The sequence below is a fragment of the Phocoena sinus genome, chromosome 3 (genome assembly GCF_008692025.1).
Source record: "Phocoena sinus isolate mPhoSin1 chromosome 3, mPhoSin1.pri, whole genome shotgun sequence".
Lineage (NCBI taxonomy): Eukaryota > Metazoa > Chordata > Mammalia > Artiodactyla > Phocoenidae > Phocoena > Phocoena sinus.
The window spans coordinates 111,172,143-111,195,643 of record NC_045765.1 but is presented as its reverse complement, the minus strand read 5'-3'; the positions used below and the strand labels follow the sequence as shown (position 1 = coordinate 111,195,643).

The following is a 23,501-nucleotide window of genomic DNA, read 5'->3' as shown; positions in this document are numbered from 1 at the left end:
ACTATTCTGCACTTTACTTTTTCACTATTCCGTAGCATGTAGATCTTACACCACTTTACAACTGCATAATACTCAGCTGCATAGGACTTTGTCATATAGATGTATTGTAGTTTATTCAGCCATCTTCTATTGATAGACATTTAGTTTGCTTCCATTCTTTGCTATTACAAATAGTATTTTGCAGTTTATCTTTGGAATAAATTCCTAGGAATGAGATTGCGGGTCATAGTTTAAATGCAGATGAGTTTTTTTTTTTTTTTTTTGTGGTAAGCGGGCCTCTCACTGCTGTGGCCTCTCCCGTTGCGGAGCACAGGCTCCAGACGCGCAGGCTCAGCGGCCATGGCTCACGGGCCCAGCCGCTCCGCGGCACGCGGGATCCTCCTGGACCGGGGCACAAACCCGTGTCCCAAACCCGTGTCCCCTGCATCGGCAGGCGGACCCCCAACCACTGCGCCACCAGGGAAGCCCCGCAGATGTAGTTTTGCTAGCACTTGCCAACTTTCCCTCCATAGAGGTTGTAACAGTTTCTGTTCCTATTAGGAATGTGTGAGAATCCTTATTTCCTTACAGCTTTGTCAACAGAGTATGTCAGACTTTTGGATTTTTGCTAATCTGATACGTGAGAAATGATTACATCAGCATCCAATTGACTCTTGAACAACACAGGTTTGAACTTTGTGGGTCCACTTATATGTGGATTTTTTTTAATAGTAAATTTTATAGCACTACACAATCTGTGCTTGATTGAATCTATGAATGCAGAACCATGGATGTGGAGTATAGGGAGGGCCAACTATAACTTATACAAGGAGTTTTGACTGAGCCGAGGGTTGGTACCTCTAACCCCTGTGTTGTTGAGGGGTCAGCCGTAGTTTTAATTAGTGTTTCTCTTCTTATGAGTGAGAGTAAACATTAATTAAACATCTTTTCACTTAAACTTTTTGAATTAACTTCATATTTATGTTAATTTTTAAGGAAGTATTTCTTGGTTATTACTGCTGCTACTGTTGCAAATAATTATTCTGGATTTTACCCCCCAGAGGTCGTAATAATAATCACTCAAGAAACAGTGTTACCTCTCATGTATGATTAAATAAAAAAGACCTATTTACATATTTCTTGTATCCAGAGATATCACAGTCTAATTTGGGAAAAAAGACTTGCATGAAGATCATCATGGTTCAGTGAAATAAATGCTGATGGAGATGAGTACCAAGTTCTGTGGGAGCATTGAGATTGGGGTGGAGTGACTTGGATATCAGGAAGGTATCAGGAAGATTATTGGTTAGCATATGAGGTAGTCTTCCGGTTGAGCCTTTAAGGAAGAGGAGGAGATTGCTAGGCTGAACCTGCCTGGAAGAGTATTACTGCCAGAGGAAGCAATGCCAAGGAAGAATATGGTGTCTGAGCATTCACAGGTTGCCTGGTTTTGTGGTGGGTTGTGGTGGGCTGGGCGTTGTGACGTGACTGCAGCTGGACCATCTGGATTTGCTAGGTCTCCACTTCTTGACCCTGAGCCCACTTCTAAATTTAAGCACAACAATGCCATCTTGATTAAAAATTTGATTAAAATATTCATGTTTCTATTTTCTTAATTTTCCCCCTGATGCATACATTCCCTCTTGATAATCTTCCTACTCATTTTTGAATAAACTGGGGAGGGTAACCCTGAGAGGAGGTAGAGTGATTTTTTTGCCCCCTTCCCATTTTATTGTTGAGCAGGCCTAAAGACTTTTTCATCTCTGCTGTACTTTTAATTTATACTTACCAATTGCTTATTGGTTCGAGGCTCCTTATATAGTAGCTTGTTGTTTTTTAAAATTAACTAATTAATTTTTGGCTGTGTTGGGTCTTTGTTGCTGCACGTGGGCTTTCACTAGTTGTGGGAACCGGTGTTACTCTTCGTTGCGGTGCACAGCCTTCTCATTGTGGTGGCTTCTTTTGTTGTGGAGCACGGACTCTAGGCACGTGGGCTTCAGTAGTTGTGGCCTGCAGGCTCAGTAGTTGTGGCTCGTGGGCTCTAGAGTGCAGGCTCAGTATTTGTGGTGCACGGGCTTAGTTACTCCATGGCATGTGGGATCTTCCCGGACCAGGGCTCGAACCCATGTCCCCTGCATTGGCAGGTGGATTCTTAACCACTGAGCCACCAGGGAAGCCCAGTAGCTTGTTTTGTTTGGTTAAGGGAAAGGACTGGCAAGGTGTGAGGGTGGTTATAAGAGAGTTGATAAGGCTGGAAAGGTAGGGAGGGGCTAGTTGGAAACTTTGTATCTCATTTTGAGGAATGTATATTTTATAGTTGAGTCTCTAAAAATCTGAAATGGATAATGGGCAGAGGAGAGGGATTGGAGGAGGGGAGTGACAAGATTAGCTTTACATTTTTGAAAGGTAACTTTGATGACTGTGTTGAGGAAGATGGATTGGACAATGTACAGTGTAGACAAGGGAGCAATGGTCCCCAGACCAGCAGCATCACCTGGGAACTTGTTAGAAGTACAGATTCTCAGGTCCCACCCCGGACCTACTGAATCAGAAACTCTGGGAGTGGGGTGCAGCAACCTGTGTTTTATTTGATTCTGGTGAATGTGAAAGTTTGAGACTAGGGATATGAAGGCTGATGAGGCTGTATATTATGGTTTGCAAATGGCTTTCACATTAATTATGTAGTTGATTTTGTTGAGATGGTCATTATATTTGTGTCTTACTTTCACAGTCAAGAGAAATAGAATAGGATTTTGTGATTTAGTTACTTATATGAAAGCCTAGTACTAAGATTTGAAAAGCTGGGATAATGTGGTAATATATTATACTTGGAAGAGGGAGACAGTCTAGGATCATGTGGAACAATAAATACAGTCATGGGGAAGTACTGTAGTAGCATAAAACAAATAAGAGGTGCTTAATCTTGAATGCTCTAGATGTTGCCTGTACATGACATTGATTTGTATCGTGGTACTTAAATCTGCAGTGGGGAAAACTGAAGATATTATTTTTTAAAAAAGGGGAACATGAACTCTTTGTGGAGCCCAGAGGAAAGGATGGGTTTACTCAAGATTTGCTGAGATGCCCTGTGCAATCGGTTCCACACAGCTGTTATGAGGTGGTCTATTTTCATTCTTTAAATAATAGCTAGCAGCTGATTTGCATTTAACCCAGTTTTCATTTGTTTTTCTTTGAGAGTGTGAGGGCTGTGGGTTTAAATTTCAACTTTCTGGAAGTGGGACTGAGTAAATCTGATAATCTTCTTTATTTTCCTCTGTTAGCTTTGCTGGGTGACCAAAAGGACAGATAAAGCAAATGCTTTGTAAATATCATAATTGTATCTTAAAGGATAAATAATCTTTTTTTTCTCCTTTGAATTTTATTCCAGGACCCATCAGTTACACAAGTGACAAGAAATGTCCCACCAGGACTTGATGAATACAATCCATTTTCGGATTCTAGAACAGTAAGACTATTCTTAATTGGACTACTTTTAAATATTAAAATGGAAATTAAATAGGATTTATATTTCAATTATGGTTTCTTTTTAGTTGATTGGTTAAACTTATATAAAATAAGCTGTTAGTGTTTTATTTAGAATTGAGCAAGTTTATTAAAACAGGAAGGAATATTCCTAGTAATTGAAAATTACCATGATAGTTCTACAAATTAAATTGCTAATAACCCCTCTAATATGTTAAAATTACTACAGTTCTTTAAACAGGAGAGGTTTTTTGGTATACATGTTAGTTTCATGGTAATACAGGGTGATGTTTTCTTACAAAGAGAGATGTTCGTCTGGAACTGTACCATGAATACTTGTATGGTTGTCATTTGAATTAGGTGATTCTGAATAGGACTAGCTTTCTACTCTGGTAGACTAGAACCTTTGGAACCTGGCCTAGGAGCATATTCTTCTCAAAATGTAGTCTTGGTTTATAAAATGAAGGAGTATGGAAAAAACCCTTAAAGAACAGGGTTCTCTACCCTGAATGTATATTAGAAGCACCTGGAGAACTTTATTACAGTATCTGTTAGGGCTCTAATCTCTCACAGGGCACTTTCGTTTTTTGTTTTTGCTATAGCGCTTTTGATGATTTTATTGTGAGCCAGTTTTGAGGACTACTGAAGGTAGGTTCTGTTGAGAATTCTCCCTCAAAATTTCTCTGGCAAATAATGTTGTCTCCTGTATTTGAGTTTCTAGCTCAGATATCACACTCACGAGGCCCCTAATTTTAAACCCTGTTGGCTCTTGAACTGTTAGTCATCCTCTTAAAGATATTAAAGTTCTTCAGTTACGTGCTTGGATTTACATGTCATTATAAGGATCCTTACTTGATCATCTCTTCCTGATGCATGTTTTTCATAGTCTAGAAAATAATTCTAGAAGATCGTGTAGGCTTTTGCTTGGAAATTTCTTCAAGATGTATTAACTTTTTAGTTTTAAGAAGAGCTTTGTACAAAGTAAAAGCACTAAAATAAGAGTGAACTTTAAAATTTCACTTTATTTCAAAGCCGTCATTTATTTTAACAGCCTCTGTTTATGTGTAGCAGCTGCAACCCAGGCTGGGATCATCAAGTGTTCTTTGAGCATGTCAGTTTCAGGTTGAACCCTGTGAAATGGCCAATAAGTTGACCAGTTTTGACATGTAAAGATGGCAGCGTCGTATGGCTCAACCTTATAGTGAACTGTGAAAATGTATGAGATTGCAACTTGGTAGGAGTTGAAAGGGAGAAAAAGAAAAGCCCGGTATATTTTTTTTTTTTTAATTTTAATTTTTTAATTTATTTATTTTTTTAAACATCTTTATTGGGGTATAATTGCTTTACAATGGTGTGTTAGTTTCTGCTTTATAACAAAGTGAATCAGCTATACATATACATATGTTCCCATATGTCTTCCCTCTTGCGTCTCCCTCCCTCCCACTCTCCCCATCCCACCCCTCCAGGCTGTCACAAAGCCCCGAGCTAATATCCCTGTGCCTTGCGGCTGCTTCCCCCTAGCTATCTACCTTACTACGTTTGTTAGTGTGTATATGTCCATGACTCTCTCTCGCCCTGTCAAAACTCACCCTTCCCCCTCCCCATATCCTCAAGTCCGTTCTCCAGTAGGTCTGCGTCTTTATTCCTGTCTTACCCCTAGGTTCTTCATGACATTTTTTTTCCCTTAAATTCCATATATTTGTGTTAGCATACGGTATTTGTCTTTTTCTTTCTGACTTAAGCCCGGTATATTTTATTCCACTATATGTAGTTTGATAATTTCTGGGGTGGGGGGTGGAGATGGGAACAAGACTGTTAAATTTATTGGTAAAGAATAAAGGGAGGTTTTTATATAATTTTTTGGAAGATTTTACTAGCAAAAAATGTTTAACCTTTTTACAGTAGCAGCTTTAGATTATTCTTTTTAGAAGTAGTAAGGTTCTTCAACAAGTTTTCTACTCTGTGCCATGTGCTTTACCTGTATTATCTATCGAATTCTTATAACAGCATTCAAAATGGGTATTTTTTTGTTTCCTTTTACTGGTAAAGAATCTTAGACACAAGTCATCCAGCTAGTAAGTGGCAGAACTGGTTTATGTAACTCATCTTTTTTCTGTAAAGCTTTTGCCTTTTCCATTTTTGTTAGTGCTGTCTTTTAGAGACAGATGCCTAAGACAGATGCCGGTCTATGGAAAATTTCTCACGTAATTGGGATTTTAAAAAATTTTACGAATTAGATATATCCAGGGAGGATAAAACAGAAATGTAAATTATGGTTCTAAATGTTGAGACTTTATAGTCAAGGAAAGTTTTTCTGAAAGAGAGTAGGTAGGCAATAATGAAAAGTCAGCTTACAACGAAACACTTCCTTAGATTTGATGAGTAAGATAGTGTCAGAACCAGGAAAAATACTGTTACAAGAGCACTTAGGCATTTTCCACTGAACTTTTTACATGATGGAAAATACAGATGCAATAATTTAAAAATTCAAAATTCTTTTGTTTCATATATGTATGATTTTAGAAATTTGTCCCACCACTCCCCCCCGCACTGGGTTTTGCAGCTGTGACTATTTTCTAAGAGCAGACGTACTTGGATAATTGATGTAAGTGATATGTCAGAACTCAGTCCAGATACCATTTTAGTTGATTGTTGTTATCCATATTTTTCTTAGAAAAGTATTTGTGAAAATGAAGCTTCTAGATTGTTGCAGAAAGGTGTGGTGAGCTACTTGAGGTCAAGTAGGAAGACCCTTCAGCAGAATGAGCATATAACCTTAAGATTTTAGAAAGTTCCTGTCTTTTTAATTTTTTTATTAGGTTTCCTTTTATATTTAGTTTTCTGTTTGAATGGAAACTTTAAGGAAAGTAACAATTAAATATTTAAATAACTTTAATAATTTACATATTAATTCATTCTGTATTATAAATTCAGAGAAAGGAATCCTCATAAAACACCACATAGTTTAGACTTAGTCTGTTGGCAGTAGACTGGAAGGCTATTCAGTCGAAATGTGGTGGTCTGAATTGAGATGTGCTATAAAATGGAGGGTAGTCTTTGGTTGTGAAATAATTTTTTTCTGTTTGAATTCAAAATGCATTTTACCACTGGAATTATGTTGAGCTTGGTGGGCAGCTTCCCTGGCCTGCCCTCTAACGCTTAATGCATAAATTACTAGAAGAATTAGCTCATCCTTGAGAACTGTTATGTATTTAGGGGGAATGTTTTCCTTTTAAATTAGGCAACAGTTTAAAATGCCTACTGCAGCTTGATTCTCACTAGTTTCAGCCACTGGTGATGGCATTCATGGCTTCAGACAGGATGTCTTCTGGCGGGTGTTGAAGTACAGGGATAGGGAGACCTATGTGTCGGGGGGGTAGTGTGGTGCTGTTGATAAAATCCTTAGTGATGTTTCTCAGGGCCTAGTTTACTGTCATTTTTTTTCTTCAGGAATAGGTTGCTTGGTTCCTTTTCTGTTCTGCTAGTTGTTGACATATATGATCTCTGTCATATAAAGCAGCAATATCTGCAGAAGAACCAAGAGAAGAAAATTCCAAGTACTGGCATGCTCAAGTGGTCATTTCTGACCACAAAGGACATAGATAAATGCTTTATGTAAGTAAGAACTGCCTCTGACTAAGTTAATTCAGGACATGGAGTAGACTTAGAGTCATAAGACCTGGATTCTAATCTAGGCCTTGCCACTAATTCGTTGGTGCCTTTAGACAAGCCATTTAACGTCTCTGGGCATCTTTTTTTTTTTTTTTCCTTTAATGTGTAACAGTGGAGGCAGAGAGGAAGATGTTGAGATAAATAATTTCTGATGTCAGCTTTTGTTTTGAAAATGGATAAAACTTTAACTCCAGGCACTGACTGGATAGTACATAGTAGCTTGCCTATTTTTAATACCACAAAAGCAATTTCTGTACTGTAATATCTGTCTTTCTTTTCCCTTGGCACGCATTTCTTTTTTTCTTTCTCCTTTGCTTCTTGTCTTTCTTGGAGCTCATTATCTGTCCCTTCCGAAACCATTCTTCTTTGTTTCTTGTCTTATTTAATGATAACTATTGCCTTCTGTTCTTCTAGTGTCATTGGCTGGAAGTACCTGAGTCGTCTTTGGCTCAAACAGCTTCTTTCCCTACATCTAATCAGTAGCCACGTCCTGTCATTTATACCTCCAGGAGATATTACCTGTCTGTCCTTTTTATTCCTACTAAACTGTCCTAATTCAGGTACTCATGTGAGATAATACAATGACCTGTCTACTTACCTGTCTCCAGTTTCTCTTCTTCAAATCAGTTTTTTGCACTATGACTAGAATTATTTTTTTAAGGCAAAGTTCAGATTAGGTCTTTTCTCCTTAGAAACGTGTGCATTGATTATGCATTGTCTACATAGTAGTGTGCCATGTGGGGCCTCCATGATTTGACTTAAGACTATCTTTTTTTATTTTTAATTTTTTATAGACTTTATTTTTTAGAGCAGTTTGAGGTTTACAGAAAAATTGAGCAGAAAGTAGAGAGTCTCCATAGACTTCTTCCCCAGAGTATCTGTTTAATCTTATCCTCTAAGGTGCCATTTGCTCCAGCTAAAGTCATCTACTTTCTAGCCCACAACCCCATTGAGACCACCTCCCTTAGGGCATTTATTGGTCATTGAATGGAGTAAAGAGACCCTGTGTGTGGTCATAATGCCTGGCTTCCCTCCTTTAATGGGCCAAGATGAACCTCTCATATTAGGTATATTCATTTTCTATTGCTGTGTAACAAATTACTAAAAATTTAGCAGCTTGAAAAAGCACACATTTATTATTTTATCATTTCTGTAGGTCAGGAGTTCAGGCACAGCTTAACTGGGTCATTTGTTCAGGATTTCACAAGGTTGTGATCAAGCTGTGATCTGGGCTGTATTCTCATCCAGAGGCTTGACTGGGGAAGAATCTGTTTCCAAGCTCATTCAGGTTGTTGCCAGAATTAATAACCTTGTGATTGGATGACTGGGGGCCCCAGCTTTTGGCTAGCTTTCCGCTGGAGGCCACCTTCAGGTCATCGATGCTGTCTACAGTCCCTAGAGCCTGCATGGTTTCTTGCCACACAGGCTTCAACATCATTATTTCAGAGAGTCTGCAGAGAGTCTCTCACACTTTGCTACTAAGATGGAGTCCCTATATTACATAATGTAATCAAGGGAATGATATCCCATCACTGTTACCGAATTCTGTCGATTAGAAGCATGTCACAGGTCCTGCATACACTCAAGGAGAGGGTATTATATTAAGACGTGAACACCAGGAGGGTAGAATCATTGAGGTTCACCTTAGGGTTTGTATGCCACACTGGGAATAAGATGGCACATTAGGGTTAGGACTGTATAACTTCAAATCTCTTCATGCCCATTTAAAAGGATCAAAGTGGAGCCTGCAGAACACTTATCCCTCCCTACCCTCAACACTTGACTGCCCTAAGTTTATCAGAACTAATCTCATTATGCCCTTGATTCCTGTTTATGTCATTCTCTACGAGAAGCCCCAGACTCCTCCTCATCTCCTGGATTTTAATCCTCACGATGCACTGCACGTTTCTTAGTCTGAACCCTTCTATTTCCTTAATTCCTGAAACTTGTGCTTTCTGGAAGTCAGAGTCCAACTTCATCAAAATCCCCTATATCTTTATCTTTTTCTCTGAATGTTTTACCCTTTGCTCTGTGGAAACTGGCCTTTCTGTGAGGACACTGCTTCCCCTGTAACCTTCTCCAAAACTAGCTGCTTTTTCTCTCACAGTTCTCAGACAACTGGGCATAAAATTGGGGTAGGTATTGTCTTTGTTTCTAGCTGCTTCTAGACGGTTTTCCTCCTTCCTGTCTAAAAGAAATCCCATGTCATCATTTGAATCTCATGTCATCAGATTATAATTGGGTCCCAGGTCTCGTTGTGGCTGTCATCTACTGATCTCTGAATTACTACACCTTATTTCTCTTTGTTTTCATTTCTTAATTTTAGTTCTTGCTTCACTATTACTCTTTCCAACACTATTCCTATTTTCTAATTTTTAAAAACATCTTTTCCCTACTCTATTATCCCCATCCACCATTATGTATTTCTTTTTTTTTGGCCGCACTGTATGGCTTGCTGGATCTCAGTTCCCTGACCAGGGATTGAAGCTGGGCCATGGCAGTGAAAGGCCGGAATCCTAACCACTAGGTCACCAGGGAACTCCCCCTGAATGTCATAATTTTTTTTTTTTTTTTTTTTGGTCACACCACGCAGCATGCAGAATCCTAGTTCCCTGACCAGAGGTCGAACCCATGTCCCCTGCACTGGAAGCGTGGAGTTTTAACCACTGGACTGCCAAGGAAGTCCCCGCTGTCCTATTTTGAATTCTTAGTGGTGATCTTTCCAACGTCCTGCCTGTCAGTGCCTTAACCTCATCTCTTCCATTGATTTTTGCATTCCATGTTATCTCAAGTCACTCACTTCCGCTTCTTGTATCTTTTCGGTTACTCTTCTAGTTCCTCAATTTCAACACATCTTTCAGTTCCACCAGGACCTCTGGTTTGTTGATCCTACTATGTCACTGCCCTTTATCTACATCTTACTCTCTTCTCTCAGCCTAAATTCTACATCCAGTTACCATAATCACTCTCCATGTACTCTCAACTCCCTTGCCTTCCCCTCTCCCCCTTACTTTGACATAAGTCTTTTGGCTAGAAGCCAAGCCCTGGTTAAAGACAACTCTATACTCTCTGCCCTTACCTTGCAGCTAAATATGGAGAAACACATGTAAACATACTGAATGGCCTCATTTTTAGTTCATAACCAGCTCTAAGTTGTACTGAATGTCCTAGTTATTTAATTGTCCACTGTCTTCTTCTCTCTCCTCACCTTTTTTTTTTTCTCTCCTCATCTTTAAAATCTGTCCTCCTATCCTCATTCTCAGTTGATGACCTTACTTCTTATTTCACTGAGAAAATTGAAGCAACCAGTAGAGAACATCCACAGACTTCCACCGTCACGTCTACCTACCTACCAGCGTTTATACCCATGTGTTCTGTTTTCCTGCCTTTTACTTATAGATGAACTGTCTGTGCTTCTGTCTAAAGCCATTCCCTCTATTTGTGCAGTCGATTCCATGTACTTTCACTTAAGAACTTTGCTGAATTGCTCCTCTCCAGCATCACTAGTTTTATCACTTTCTACTGGATCATTCACATCATCATAAAAACATGTTTTCTTCTGTTAGGAAAAAAAAATCACAAAAATTTATTATTCATTTAACAGCTTTATTAGATAATTAATATACCACACACCCATTTAAAGTGTACAATTAAATGTTTTTAGTGTAGTAATAGAGTTGTACAACCATTACCACATTCTAATTTTAGAATATTTTTGTATCTTCTACCCCTGAAAGAAACCCTGCATCCTTTATCAGTTACTTCACATTCCCCCCTCCCTCTCCAGCCATAGGCAAGTATATTTACTTTCTGTCTCTACAGATTTGCCTATTCTGGACATTTCATATAAATGGAATCGTAAAGTGTGTGGTCTTGTGCAACTGGTCCTTTTACTTAGCATAATGTTTTCAAGGTTCAACTATGTTGTGGCATATATCAGTACTTCATTCCTTTTTATGGCTTTTTGTACCACATTTTATTTATGCATTCATTAGTTGATGGGCATTTACATGGTTTCCAACTTTTGGCTGCTCTGAACCTTTGTGTACTAGTTTTTGTGTGGACATGTGTTTTCATTTCTCTTGGATATATACATAGGAGTGGAACGGTAGGGTCATATGGTAATAATATGTTTAACTTTTTGAGGAACTACCAGGCTGTTTAACAAAGTGGCTGCACCAGTGGAGAAGGGTTCCAGTATCTTCACATCCTTGCCAAATTTGTTATTGTCTGACTTTTTGCTTACAGCCATCTTAGCGGATGTGCAGTGATCTATCCTTGTTGGCTTTGGTTTGCATTTCCCTGATGGTTAATGATGTTGAACATTTTTTTTTCCATGTGCTTATTGGCCATTCGTATGTTACCTTTGGAGACGTGTCCAGATTCTTGGCTCATTTTAAAATTGGATTTTCTTTTTGATATTGAATATGTGATATTAGATACAGGTCGCTTGTGAAATAAGTGATTTGCAGATACAGTTGACCCTTGGACAAGGCAGGTTTGAACTATGGGGGTCCACATACGTGTGAATTCCTTTCACTAAATACATAGTACAGTACTGCACAATCAGTGGTTAATTGAGTCCCCGATGCAGAACCTCGGATGTGTAGGGCTGGCTCTAAAGTTATACGTGGATTTCCAACTGTGTGGAGGATCAGTGCCTTACCCTTGCATTGTTCGAGTTATTTTCTCCGATTCTGTGGGGTGTCTTTTCACTTTCCTGATAGAGTTCTTTGACACACAGAAGTTTTAAATTTTGGTGTCACATTTGTCTATTTTTTCTTTGGTTGCTTCTGTTTTTGGTATCATATGTAAGAAGCCATTGCCTAACTCAAGGTCATAAAGGTTTACTCCCAAGTTTTCTTCTAAGAGTTGTATAGTTTCAGTGCTTACATTTAGGTTTGTGATCCATTTTGAATTAATTTTCATGAATGGTATGAGATAGGTTTCCAGCTTCTTTCTTTTGCATGTGGATATCCACTTGTTCTAGCACCATTTTTTGAAAAGACTCTTCTTCCGCGTTGGATTATTTTGTCACTCTTGATGAAAATCAATTGATGGTTAATGTAAGGGCGTATTTTGGGACTCTAAATTCCACTCTGTTGATCTGTGTCTATCCCTATGCCAGTCTCACACTGTCCTGATTACTGTAACTTTGTAACAAAACTTTATGTTAACCTTGTTTCCCTTTCGAGTCTAATTCTCACATCTCTGTCATTGAAAAACTTTCTCTGCTCCCAGTTGCTGCAGAACTCCTCTGAAGAGCTTTCTACTTCTCTTTCCCCTCAGCCCTTTCTCCTAAAGGATATTTCAGTAAGTCTTTTGCTCCCAACACTCCACCAAAACACACTCTTCAAGGTAGCCAATGACTTCCACGTTGCTAAATCCAGTGGTAAAACTGCAGTCTTACTCCATCTATCAGCACTGACAGTTGATCACTATCTCATTCTTAGAAAACTTTTTTCATGTGGCTTTCAGAGCACTTAAGTTTTTCCTTCTCCGTCTCCTTTGCTGATTTCTCTCCTTTCCCTGCCCCTTCAGCCCCAGTATTGGAGTGTGCCAGGAGTTAGGGTTTGCTTCTCTTCTCTATCCATGGCCACTCAAATGGTTATTTCATCCAGTCTTACAGCTTTAAATATTATCTACGTGCTGATGACTCCCAAATTTACATCTCCAGCACAGAGCTCCGCTCTGAACACCACACTCATGTATTCAGCTGCCTGCTAGATATGTCTACCTTGGATGTCTTAGAAACTGCAAATTCAGCTTGTCTAGTACTGAACTGAGCCCCCTCCTTAGAAACCTGCCCGTTTTCAATCTTATTTCTATCCTGTTAGTTGTTTAGGCCAAAACCTTGGTGGTATTTCATTATTTCCATTTCCTTACACATCACATTTCTGTCAGGGAATCCTGTTGGCTCTCCCTTACAGATACATACAGATCTGATGCCTTATCTCCATAGCCACCACTTGGCTTGAGCTGCCATCATCCCTTGCCTGGATTACTACAGTGGTGGTTTCTTGACTACTCTCTCTCTCTCCACCTTTAATCTATTTTCAGCTCAGTAGCCAGCGTGATACCTTGAAAAAAAAAGTTAATCATTTCAGTCTCCTGCTTAGAACGCTTCACTAGCTTTTGATTTTTTTCCACAGTAAAACCAAGAGTCCTTAAAATAGCATATAATCCGGTCTTTAATATCTCTCACTCTTATCTCCTCACTCCTTCTTTGTGTATTCTTTCCCAGCACCCTGGTCTTCCTTAGGCCAGGCATTCTCCTGACTGTGTATTGGCTATTCCTTCTGCCTTAAATGGTCTTCCCCCAGATATCTGCACACCTGACTCGTTCACTTCTGTAAAGTTTTTGCTGAAATATTTGCTTTCTTAACCACCTTTGTAAAATTATCCCTACTCAGCTTATACTCACGTCCTTTTTACCGTGTTCATTTTTTTTGTTCCATAAAATTTACTGCCTTCTAAGATACTCTATAATGTATTTATTATATGTATTGTTTATCTTCCATTGCTAGATTGTAAGCTCCATGAGAGGTGGGATATTTGCCTGTTGTGTTCATTAATGTCTCCCAAGTGTCTGTAATTGTTTGTGGCACATTGCAGTTGATCAATGAATGTTTGAACGTATGAATAAATATGTCTGGCTGCACCTCTCTTCCTTCATGTGCCTTTCTCTATTTGCGAACTCCCATTCTTGTATAGCCCTTCTTTCCTCCTATTACTTACCTCCTCCCCCAGTTACTCTAATCTTTAAGAGCCTTGTTTTGAAATGGTCATCTATTCAGATAAAATTATTTCTACTTGTCCTGATTCTGACATTAGTATGTTTAATTTTCACCACCCTTAATAATAAGGGAATCTGTGTTAGGCAGAGCCAAAATCAGTTCTGTCTGCTCTGTCAGAGACTGATAAGGTCAGTGGAAGCTGCAAAAAGTTTAAGGTTTCTTTTGGCAGTCTCTCGATTAGGTGAAAGAATAGACAGTGGTTTATAGAAACTGTAAACTTTGTTGCCTCAGAGGGGAGTTCTCAAATTTCAGGGTGTATAAGAATCACCCTGGAGAGCTTACTTAAAATGTGACCATCTTGAAAATGCAAACCCCTTCTCTTCAACCCCTGAGTTTTTCAATCAGTATGTCCACAGTGGGGCATAGAGTTTGCATTTTCAGTAAGCACCAGGGCTTTCTGATGCAGGAGATCTATGAACACGTTAATTGCTTTAGACTTGGGTATACTTAGAAACATTATGTGTTCACAGATGGAAGAGAAAGAGCCGGAAAATGCAAGGAGAAATTTTCTTGAATAGGTGTTTCGAGTATGGAAGAAAACCAGGAAGGAGAACATATTTGTTGTATACATGAGAAGGACAACTTGTGGACCTCTCATTCCTCGAAGGGCTCTTATGTGCTCATTTATTTAATAATGAAACACCTTTGGAACTTCCAATGCAGAGAGCTCACTATATAACAGAAAAGTCTCTCCATAGTTGTGTTTCTTTGATTGTTATAATGTTCTTAATTCTATTGAGTGAAAATATATCTTACTATAATTTTTAATCTGTTGATCCTGGTTGAGTTCTCCAAAGCCACACAGATAGGCAAACGTAGTAATGTAATTTGTGTTAAAATATAAATAATTATAACCATGTAAAGTATAACTTTTACAGAGATTTAAGAAATGTAGTCTATTCCTAACTTGTGAAATTTCATCCGCCATGGGAGAAGGACATACAGTCTTGCTCTGGCCAGAGCTCTGCCCCCGAGGTCACTCTCCTATTCTCCTGGCTTCTCTAAAGTTTTTTCTCTGTCTCCATCTTTGCACCTTCTGTACTTTTCTCAATACTTTAAGTTTTTCCCAGGGGCTTCCATAGCAGTGACAGACACAGTTTCAGGATTGTCAGAAGAGCCTATCTTACTCTAGTACATCTAGGTGCACTAGAGTACTCTTTTTTTCTACAGATAGGTTGACTTTCCTTCTGTGTCTGCAGTTTTGATGAGTGTAAAATGAAGACGATATACTCAGGAGTGTCCAATGAGGCAGAAAGATACCACTTCTTACATCTCAAATATTTCTTCTGGTACTAAAGTAGAAGTTCCTTTAGTGAGGGTCTGTTGGTAGTAACTCTTTGAATATTTATAAATATTTATTATTTCACCTTAGTTCTCAAAAGCTAATTTCACTGGACTTAGAGGTCGGCATTGACAGTTTCTCTCATCAGTTTGGCGCATTCTACTTGGGATCCCATTGTTGCTGTAGAGAAAATAGCTCTCAGTCTTACTGGCATTCCTTTGTATAGGTATTGTGTCTTTTTTTTTTTTTTCCTTCTTTTTCTTCCAGTTTTATTGAGATATAATTGACATACGCCACTGTATAAATTTAAGGTGTGCAGTATAATTTGACTTACGGGAATTCCCTGGTGGTCCAGTGGTTAGGACACTGCACTTCCATTGTAGGGGGCACAGGTTCAATCCCTGGTCAGGGAACTTAGATCCCGCATGCGGTGTGGCCACAAAAAAAAAAAATTTGACTTACATCATGCATTGATTAGCACATCAAGTTTAGTGAATATTCATCTCATATAGATACAAAATGAAAGAAATAGAAAAAACTTTTTCCTTGTGATGAGAACTCTTAGGATTCACTCTCAACAACTTTCATGTATAGCATGACAGCAGTGTTAATTATATTCATCATGGTGTGCCTAACAGCCCTAGTGCCTGTTTATCTTACAACTGGGAGTTTGTACCTTTCGACTACTTTGATCCAATTCCCTGTCCCCCATCTCCTGCCTCTGGTAACCACAAACCTGATCTCTCTTTCTGTGTGTTTGGTTTTGAAGTATAATTGACCTACAACACTGTTTTAGTTCCTGTTATGCAACATAGTGATTCAGTATTAAATGATCACCACAGTAAGTCTAGTTACCATCTGTCACCACGTAAAGATATTACATAGTTATTGATTATATTCCCCACACTGTACATTTCATACCCTGACTCATATATTTTGTAGCTGGAAGTTTGGACCTCTTAATCTCCCTGACCTTTTTCTGTTTTCCCCCCTCCCCCCTCCCCTCTGGCAACTTGCTGTTCTCTGTATTCATGAGTGTTTCTATTTTATTATGTTTGTTCATTTGTTTTGTTCTTTAGATTCCGCATATAAATGAACTCATACTGTATTTGTCTTCCTCTGTCTGACTCACTTCACTTAGCATGCCAGCCTCTAGGTCCATCCATGTCACAAATGGCTAGATTTCATTCTTTTTTATGGCTGAGAAATATTTGATTCTATATATGTACTGCATCTTCTCTATCCATTCGTCTGTTGATGGTTCTGGGCCTTCTGGTGGTCTGGGCTGTGTCCCATGACAGCTGGCCTACTGGTGGGCAGGGCCAGGTCCTGGCACTAATAAGCTAGAGAGAAGATTCCAGAATGGTGCTTGCCAGCACCAGTGTCCTCGTGACAGAATGAACTCCCCAAAACGGCTGCCACCAGCATCTACTGATATGTCCCCAGAGTGAGACCCAGCTGCCTCCTCCCTCTCTGGGAGGCTCTTCAAGAAGTAAGTGGGTCGACCCAGGCTCCTTTCAATTACTGCTTTTGCCCTGGGTCTCAGAGCAGGTGACATTTCGTGTGAGCCCTTTGAGAGAGGGGTCTCCGTTTCCTACAGTGCTCTGCCTCTCCTGAAAGCAAGCCCTTCAAAGCCAGATGTTCCAGGGGGCTCGTCCTCTCTGTGCAGGACTCCCAGGGTGGGGAGCCTGAGGTGGGGCTTGGACACGTCACTCCTTGCGGAGAACCTCTGCATTGTGATTATCCTCCCGTTTGTGGGTTGCCTGCGCAGGGGTGTGGGTCTTGACTACACTGCGACTCCGCCCCTGCTCCATGTCTTGCTGTGCCTCCTTATTTATATCTTCAGTTGCAGAAGATCTTCTTTGCTGGTCTTCAGGTCGTTTCATCAATAGCTGCTCTGTAAATAGTTGTAATTTTGGTGAAGCTCGTAGGAGGAGGTGAGCTGAAGGTCTTCCTCCTCTCCCATCTTGGTCACACCCCCTTTCTCTTGACGGTTTTAAGATCTCTCATACTTAGGATTTGCTCTTTCACTATAGTGTGCCTAGGTGTTAACTTTTAAAACATCTGGTTTGGGTTTTGGAGTTTGGAGTCTTGAGAATTAGTGTCCTCACGTTCCCTTTGAACACTGACTCTCCCTCATTCTCTCTGTTTGCTTCCTGTGGAACTCTCAATTGTACCTTCTCACTCTATTCTCATTTCTCTTAAGCTCTCATATTTTCCTTTTTTTCATCTTTCTGCTACATTCTGTGCAGTTTCTTTCTTTTTCTCCTTTTTTTTTTTTTTTTACATCTTTATTGGATCCTAACTGCCCCACAGTGTCACGCTAGTCTCTGCTGTACAACAGAGTGAATCAGCCACATGTGTACATATATCCCCTCCTTCCTGAACCTCCCTCCCGCTCTCCCCATCCCACCTCTCTAGGGGGTCACAAAGCACTGAGCTAATCTCCCTGTGCCATGCAGCAGCTTCCCACTAGCTATCTGTCTTACACATGGTAGTGTATATATGTCACTGCTACTCTCTCACTTCTTCCCAGCCTCCCCTTCCCCCACCCCGTGTCCTCAGGTACGTTCTCTACAACCTGTGTGGTTTCTTTAGACACACTTCTGTTTCCCTAATTATCTCTTCATCTTTGTGTAGTCTGCTGTTTCACACTTGTCTATTAAATTTATAATTCTAATTATTATAGTTTTCATTTCTGTAAGTTCCATTTGTATCATTTTAAAAGATATTTGGTCAATTCTTATAGTCTCTTGTTGCCTAGTCATGCGTTTATTACCTTCTTTTATTTCTTTATTAAGCATATCTATTTTATATTTTGCATCTGATAATTCCAGTATCTCTGATCTTACTTTGTAGTTTGTATATCTGTGGATCCTTGCTCATGGTGGCTTACTTCCTTCTGTGTTTAAGTCATAAGCCAATGTTACTTGGAACTTGAGCTGTGAAAATTCTTTGAAGCCTGGTATTTTTTTGTTTTTTAATTTTTATTTATTATTTTTGGCTGTGTTGGGTCTTTGTTGCGGTGCGGAGGCTTTCTCTAGTTGCGGCGAGCGGGGGCTACTCTTCGTTGCGGTGCACGGACTTCTCATTGCGGTGGCTTCTCTTGTTGCAGAACACGGGCTCTAGGTGCACGAGCTTTAGTAGTTATGGCACGTGGGCTCAGTAGCTGTGGCTTGCAGGCTCTAGAGTGCAGGCTCAGTAGTTGTGGTGCATGGGCTTAGCTGCTCTGCGGCATGTGGGATCTTCCCGGACCAGGGCTTGAACCTGTGTCCCCTGCATTGGCAGGTGGATTCTTTTTTTTTCTTTTTTTTAAACATCTTTATTGGGGTATAATTGCTTTACAATGGTGTGTTAGTTTCTGCTTTATAACAAAGTGAATCAGTTATACATATACATATGTTCCCATATGTCTTCCCTCTTGCATCTCCCTCCCTCGCACTCTCCCTATCCCACCCCTCCAGGCTGTCACAAAGCACCGAGGTAATATCCCTGTGCCTTGCGGCTGCTTCCCCCAGCTATCTACCTTACTACGTTTGTTAGTGTGTATATGTCCATGACTCTCTCTCGCCCTGTCAAAACTCACCCTTCCCCCTCCCCATATCCTCAAGTCCGTTCTCCAGTAGGTCTGCGTCTTTATTCCTGTCTTACCCCTAGGTTCTTCATGACATTTTTTTCCCCTTAAATTCCATATATATGTGTTAGCATACGGTATTTGTCTTTTTCTTTCTGGCAGGCGGATTCTTAACCCCTGCGCCACCAGGGAAGCCCTGAAGCCTGGTTTTAAAGTGTGTTCCTCTACTTTGCCAGGTACTTGAGGTCACTACCAACCTGGGATATCTGGAAATGAAAATTTCAACTTGGAATATTTTATCTGTATTGGTAGTGTAAAACCTGGCCCCAAGTCTGCAAGGTGGTAGGTTTATGATTAGGAGTTCTCAGGGAAGATTCCTTTTTTTTTTTTTTTTTTTCCTCCTTCCCTATCCAGAGTCAAGGGCAAGACAGGCAAGTATTCATACTGTTTCTTTGGGTGAAGCTGCTTTTCTGCTTATCCACTGAGAATGTTGCTTTTTAGGAAGTCCTGGCTTTATGCGGTGATCACAGATTGATTTTACCTTATACGGACTCCCGAGCTTTGTCTCCAGCTTATTGAATCCTGGTGATTTTGTTAGTGGTATGGCATCAAGGCTCTTCTTTGGATTTGTGGTTTTTCCTACTTTCTGCCCTCTCAGGATTTCCTATCAGCTTAGTCATGTATTTACAATATTATTTAAATGAAATTTGATTCAGCATTTTTAGGTACTGCGTATCAGGGGTGTCACTACAGATGTGTGGTCTGCTGTGTTGCCATAAAGGGAAGTGTTTAGTGGATTGTTTTAATTTTCTTTTTGTTCATATGTGCAGAAGTGAAAAGTTGGAAAAGAATTTGGAGCCATCATTAGAATAGGTCTTTAATAATGATGACAAGAGCTATACTTGGCTTGAGGTGGCTAATCATGTATGTTGTGGCTGATGAAAATACTGGGTTCCAGAGCTGGACAGAGATTTAGCTTGCATTGGCAAACTTGAAGAAATTGCCAGCTATCAGGTTAATATCAGTGGTATTAGAGATTTGTGCTTCTCCAATAATTCTCATGATTGCTATACCACAAGCAACTATTACCTCGAATATATCAAATACTAGCTCTAAACTAGCCTTCATTCTTATCTGGTAATTCTTTATACTTAATACTTCATTTGTTACTTAAAGCAGTAAAGAATTTATAGTATGGTTTTAGCTGGGTAAATTCTTGAGTAATTACTGTGTGCTTTTCCTGAAGTGTGCTGCCAAACTAACTTTGCCAGGTGTTTTATTCGGTCATTGTTTTGTTGTTGCCACTTATTTAAACCAAGAGAGTGATACTTTAGGGCCATGATTTTCTAGTTGGAGAATAGTTAGGATTGATCAGCTTCAGTTTTTCTGCTTATTAATATGAAATATTGGAGTGAGAGAACAGGCAATTGGAATAGAGAATTTACAGTTCTTTCGGTGATAAAAAATTATAGTGGAGATAAAAATACAAGAAAAAGCTTTACATCTCACTCTTCAGCAACAATCACTGTTAACATATTGATACATTTTAAAGTAAAAAATTGGGATTATACTGTCTATACAGTTTTGTTTTATAACTTATAATTTTTTAATGTATTTTATTTTTGGCTGCATGGAGTCTTGGTTGTGGCATGCGGGATCTTTTGTGGTGTGCAGCTTCTCTCTAGTTGTGGCACGCGGGCTCAGTAGTTGTGCTCAGTAGTTGCAGCACGCGGGCTCTCTAGTTGTGGTGTGTGGGCTCCGGAGTGCATGGGCTCTGTAGTTGTGGCACGTGGGCTCTCTAGGTGTGGCTCACATGCTCAGTAGTTGCGGCACGTGGGCTTAGTTGCCCCACAGCATGTGGGATCTTAGTTCCCCGACCAGGGATCGAACCCGCGTCGCCTGCATTGGAAGGCGGATTCTTAATCACTGGACCACCAGGGAAGTCCCATAACTTATAACTGATACAAGCTTTCCCCATTTCATATTCTTTCAAAACTTTTAAATAGCTGCATAATATATTCTCCTATGGGTGGATCATAATTTAATTTATATTTTATCTACTGTTGGACATTTGGGGGTATTTCTAACTTTCTTTTGCTTTTACAAATAATGCTGTAGGGAGTACTTTGGCATACACACATTTGTGCATACCTTGGATTATTTCTGTATATTTTTTAAGAGTAGCTATTTATGGGGCTTCCCTGGTGGTGCAGTGGTTAACAATCTGCCTGCCAATGTAGGGGACACGGGTTCAAGCCCTGGTCCGGGAAGATCCTACATGCTGCAGAGCAACTAAGCCCGTGTGCCACAACTACTGAGCCTGCGCTCTAGAGCCCGCGAGCCACAACTCCTGAGCCCGTGTGCCACAACTACTGAAGCCCGCATGTCTAGAGCCCGTGCTCCACAACAAGAGGAGCCACTGCAATGAGAAGCACGTGCACCACAACGAAGAGTAGCCCCCGTTTGCTGCAACTAGAGAAAGCCCGCACTCAGCAATGAAGACCCAATGCAGCCAAAAAAAAAAAATATATATATATATATATTTATAAAAAAAAAGAAAAGAGTAGCTATTTATGGGTCATAGGGTATAAATACTTAAATGCCTCTTAAACATGATGTCAAATTGTGCTCTGGGATTATTATATGAACTAGTTTATATTCCCATTATCAGTGTGTGAGAAATGCCCATTTTACCACATCTTTCCCAAAATGTGGTAGTAGTCTTATGGTAATAATCATTTAAAAAATAAGGTGAAAGTTGAATTTCTTTGATTACTGGTGAGGTTGACATTTTGAATATATTTTTTGTTTTTATACATTTTTTTTTAATATACATTTTTAAATTAATTTTATTTTTGGCTGCGTTGGGTCTTCGTTGCTGTGCGTGGGCTTTCTTCTAGTTGCGGTGAGCGGGGGCTACTCTTCATTGTGGTGCGCGGGCTTCTCATTGAGGTGGCTTCTCTTGTTGCGGAGCACGGGCTCTAGGCACACAGGCTTCAGTAGTTGTGGCATGCGGGCTCAGTAGTTGTGGTTCACGGGCTCTAGAGTGCTCAGTAGTTGTGGCACACGGGCTTAGTTGCTCCGCGGCATGTGGGATCTTCCTGGACCAGGGCTCGAACCCGTGTCCCCTGCATTGGTAGGCGGATTCTTAACCACTGCCCCACCAGGGAAGTCAGGTCATCTATATTCTATGTACTGTATTATTTCTAATATCTTTATAGTTTCCTTGTTTTTTTCTTTTTGCATTGAACTTTAATCCATTTGGAATTTATTCCAAGTAAATTGTTAAGATATGGGATCTGATTTTTTTTTCTCCCAAACATTTAAATAATTGTCCCAGCACCATTTATTGATATCTTTTCTTTTCCCACTGATTTGAAAAACTGTCTTGATCATATGCTTTAATTTTTATATACATCATCATTGTGTATATACAGTGATGAGTGATATGAGTGATATGTCACTGTTTTTTTATATTTCTTGATTACTAGTAAGGTTGAACCATTAGTTCCTATGTTTATTGGCCATTCCTGTTTTCTCTTCTTTGTTTTGCCTGTTCAGATATTTTGCCCTTTTTCCTATTAGTAGTTTGTATTTTTATGGATTTGTAACAGTTCTTCCTGTATTCTGAGTAGCAATACTTTTTGTTAAATCTATTATAACAAATTTTTCCTAGTCTGTTATTTGACTTTTCACTTTGACAGATTCAACTATACTGAAATTTAATAACAATCTTAACTTTATGGTTTATGTGCTTGCTAACCTTAATTTTACAAATACTTATTGATCATTTACTGTGTTCCAGGCACTGTTTTAGGTACTTGGGATACAACATAGATAGGATACACAAAGATTTCTATAGCTTATATTTGAGAAGCTCTTATGTACCCTGAGTTCATGAAAATATTCATGTATATTTTTTTCCTAAAAGTGCTTAAAGTTTGCTTTTTCACTTTTAAGTCATTCATCCACCTGGAATTTTTTTTTTTTTTTTTTTTTTAAATTTATTTATTTATTTTTGGCTGTGTTGGGTCTTCGTTTCTGTGAGAGGGCTTTCTCTAGTTGTGGCAAGCAGGGGCCACTCTTCATCGCAGTGCGGGGGCCTCTCACTGTTGTGGCCTCTCGTTGCGGAGCACAGGCTCCAGACGCACAGGCTCAGTAGTTGTGGCTCACGGGCCCAGCTGCTCCGCGGCATGTGGGATCTTCCCAGACCAGGGCTTGAACCCGTGTCCCCTGCATTGGCAGGCAGATTCTCAACCACTGCGCCACCAGGGAAGCCCTGGAATTTATTTTTGTATGTAATGTCAAGTAGGAAATCTAGTTTAATTGTTCCATCTGGTTAACCAGTTATCTCAGAACCATTTATTAACTAATACATTATTTCTCCACTGTTTTGTGGTGTGACCTCTGTTGGGTATCAAGTTTTTGGGGGTTTGTTTCTGTCTCCCTACTGTTTATTGGTATATTTCTTATCTTTGGCATCTGTACCACACTGTTCATTACTATATTAAGTCTTGATATTATAGGTTTGCCTACCTTACTCTTCTTCAGAATTGTTTGACCTATTCTTAGCTCTTGGCATTTCCATATGAATTTTAGAATCAGCTGTACTCCATTTATATCTTTGGTTGTGTCTGGCTTCCTTTTCAGGGCTGCTGTTTGCTGTGTCAGAATAAAATCAAGCTGCATTGGTGGTGTCTTCTGACTTTAATAG

At 39.6% G+C, this 23,501-nt stretch overlaps 1 protein-coding gene across 1 annotated transcript in view; it reads left to right on the top strand.

Annotated features, from left to right (window-relative positions):
* SCAMP1 (secretory carrier membrane protein 1) overlaps nt 1-23,501 on the top strand; it is a 105,516-nt gene that overhangs the window by 21,924 nt on the left and 60,091 nt on the right. The window contains exon 2 of the mRNA XM_032625464.1: nt 3,368-3,445. Within this exon, the coding sequence (XP_032481355.1) occupies nt 3,368-3,445 (78 nt within the window). The remainder of the gene's footprint in view (nt 1-3,367; nt 3,446-23,501) is intronic.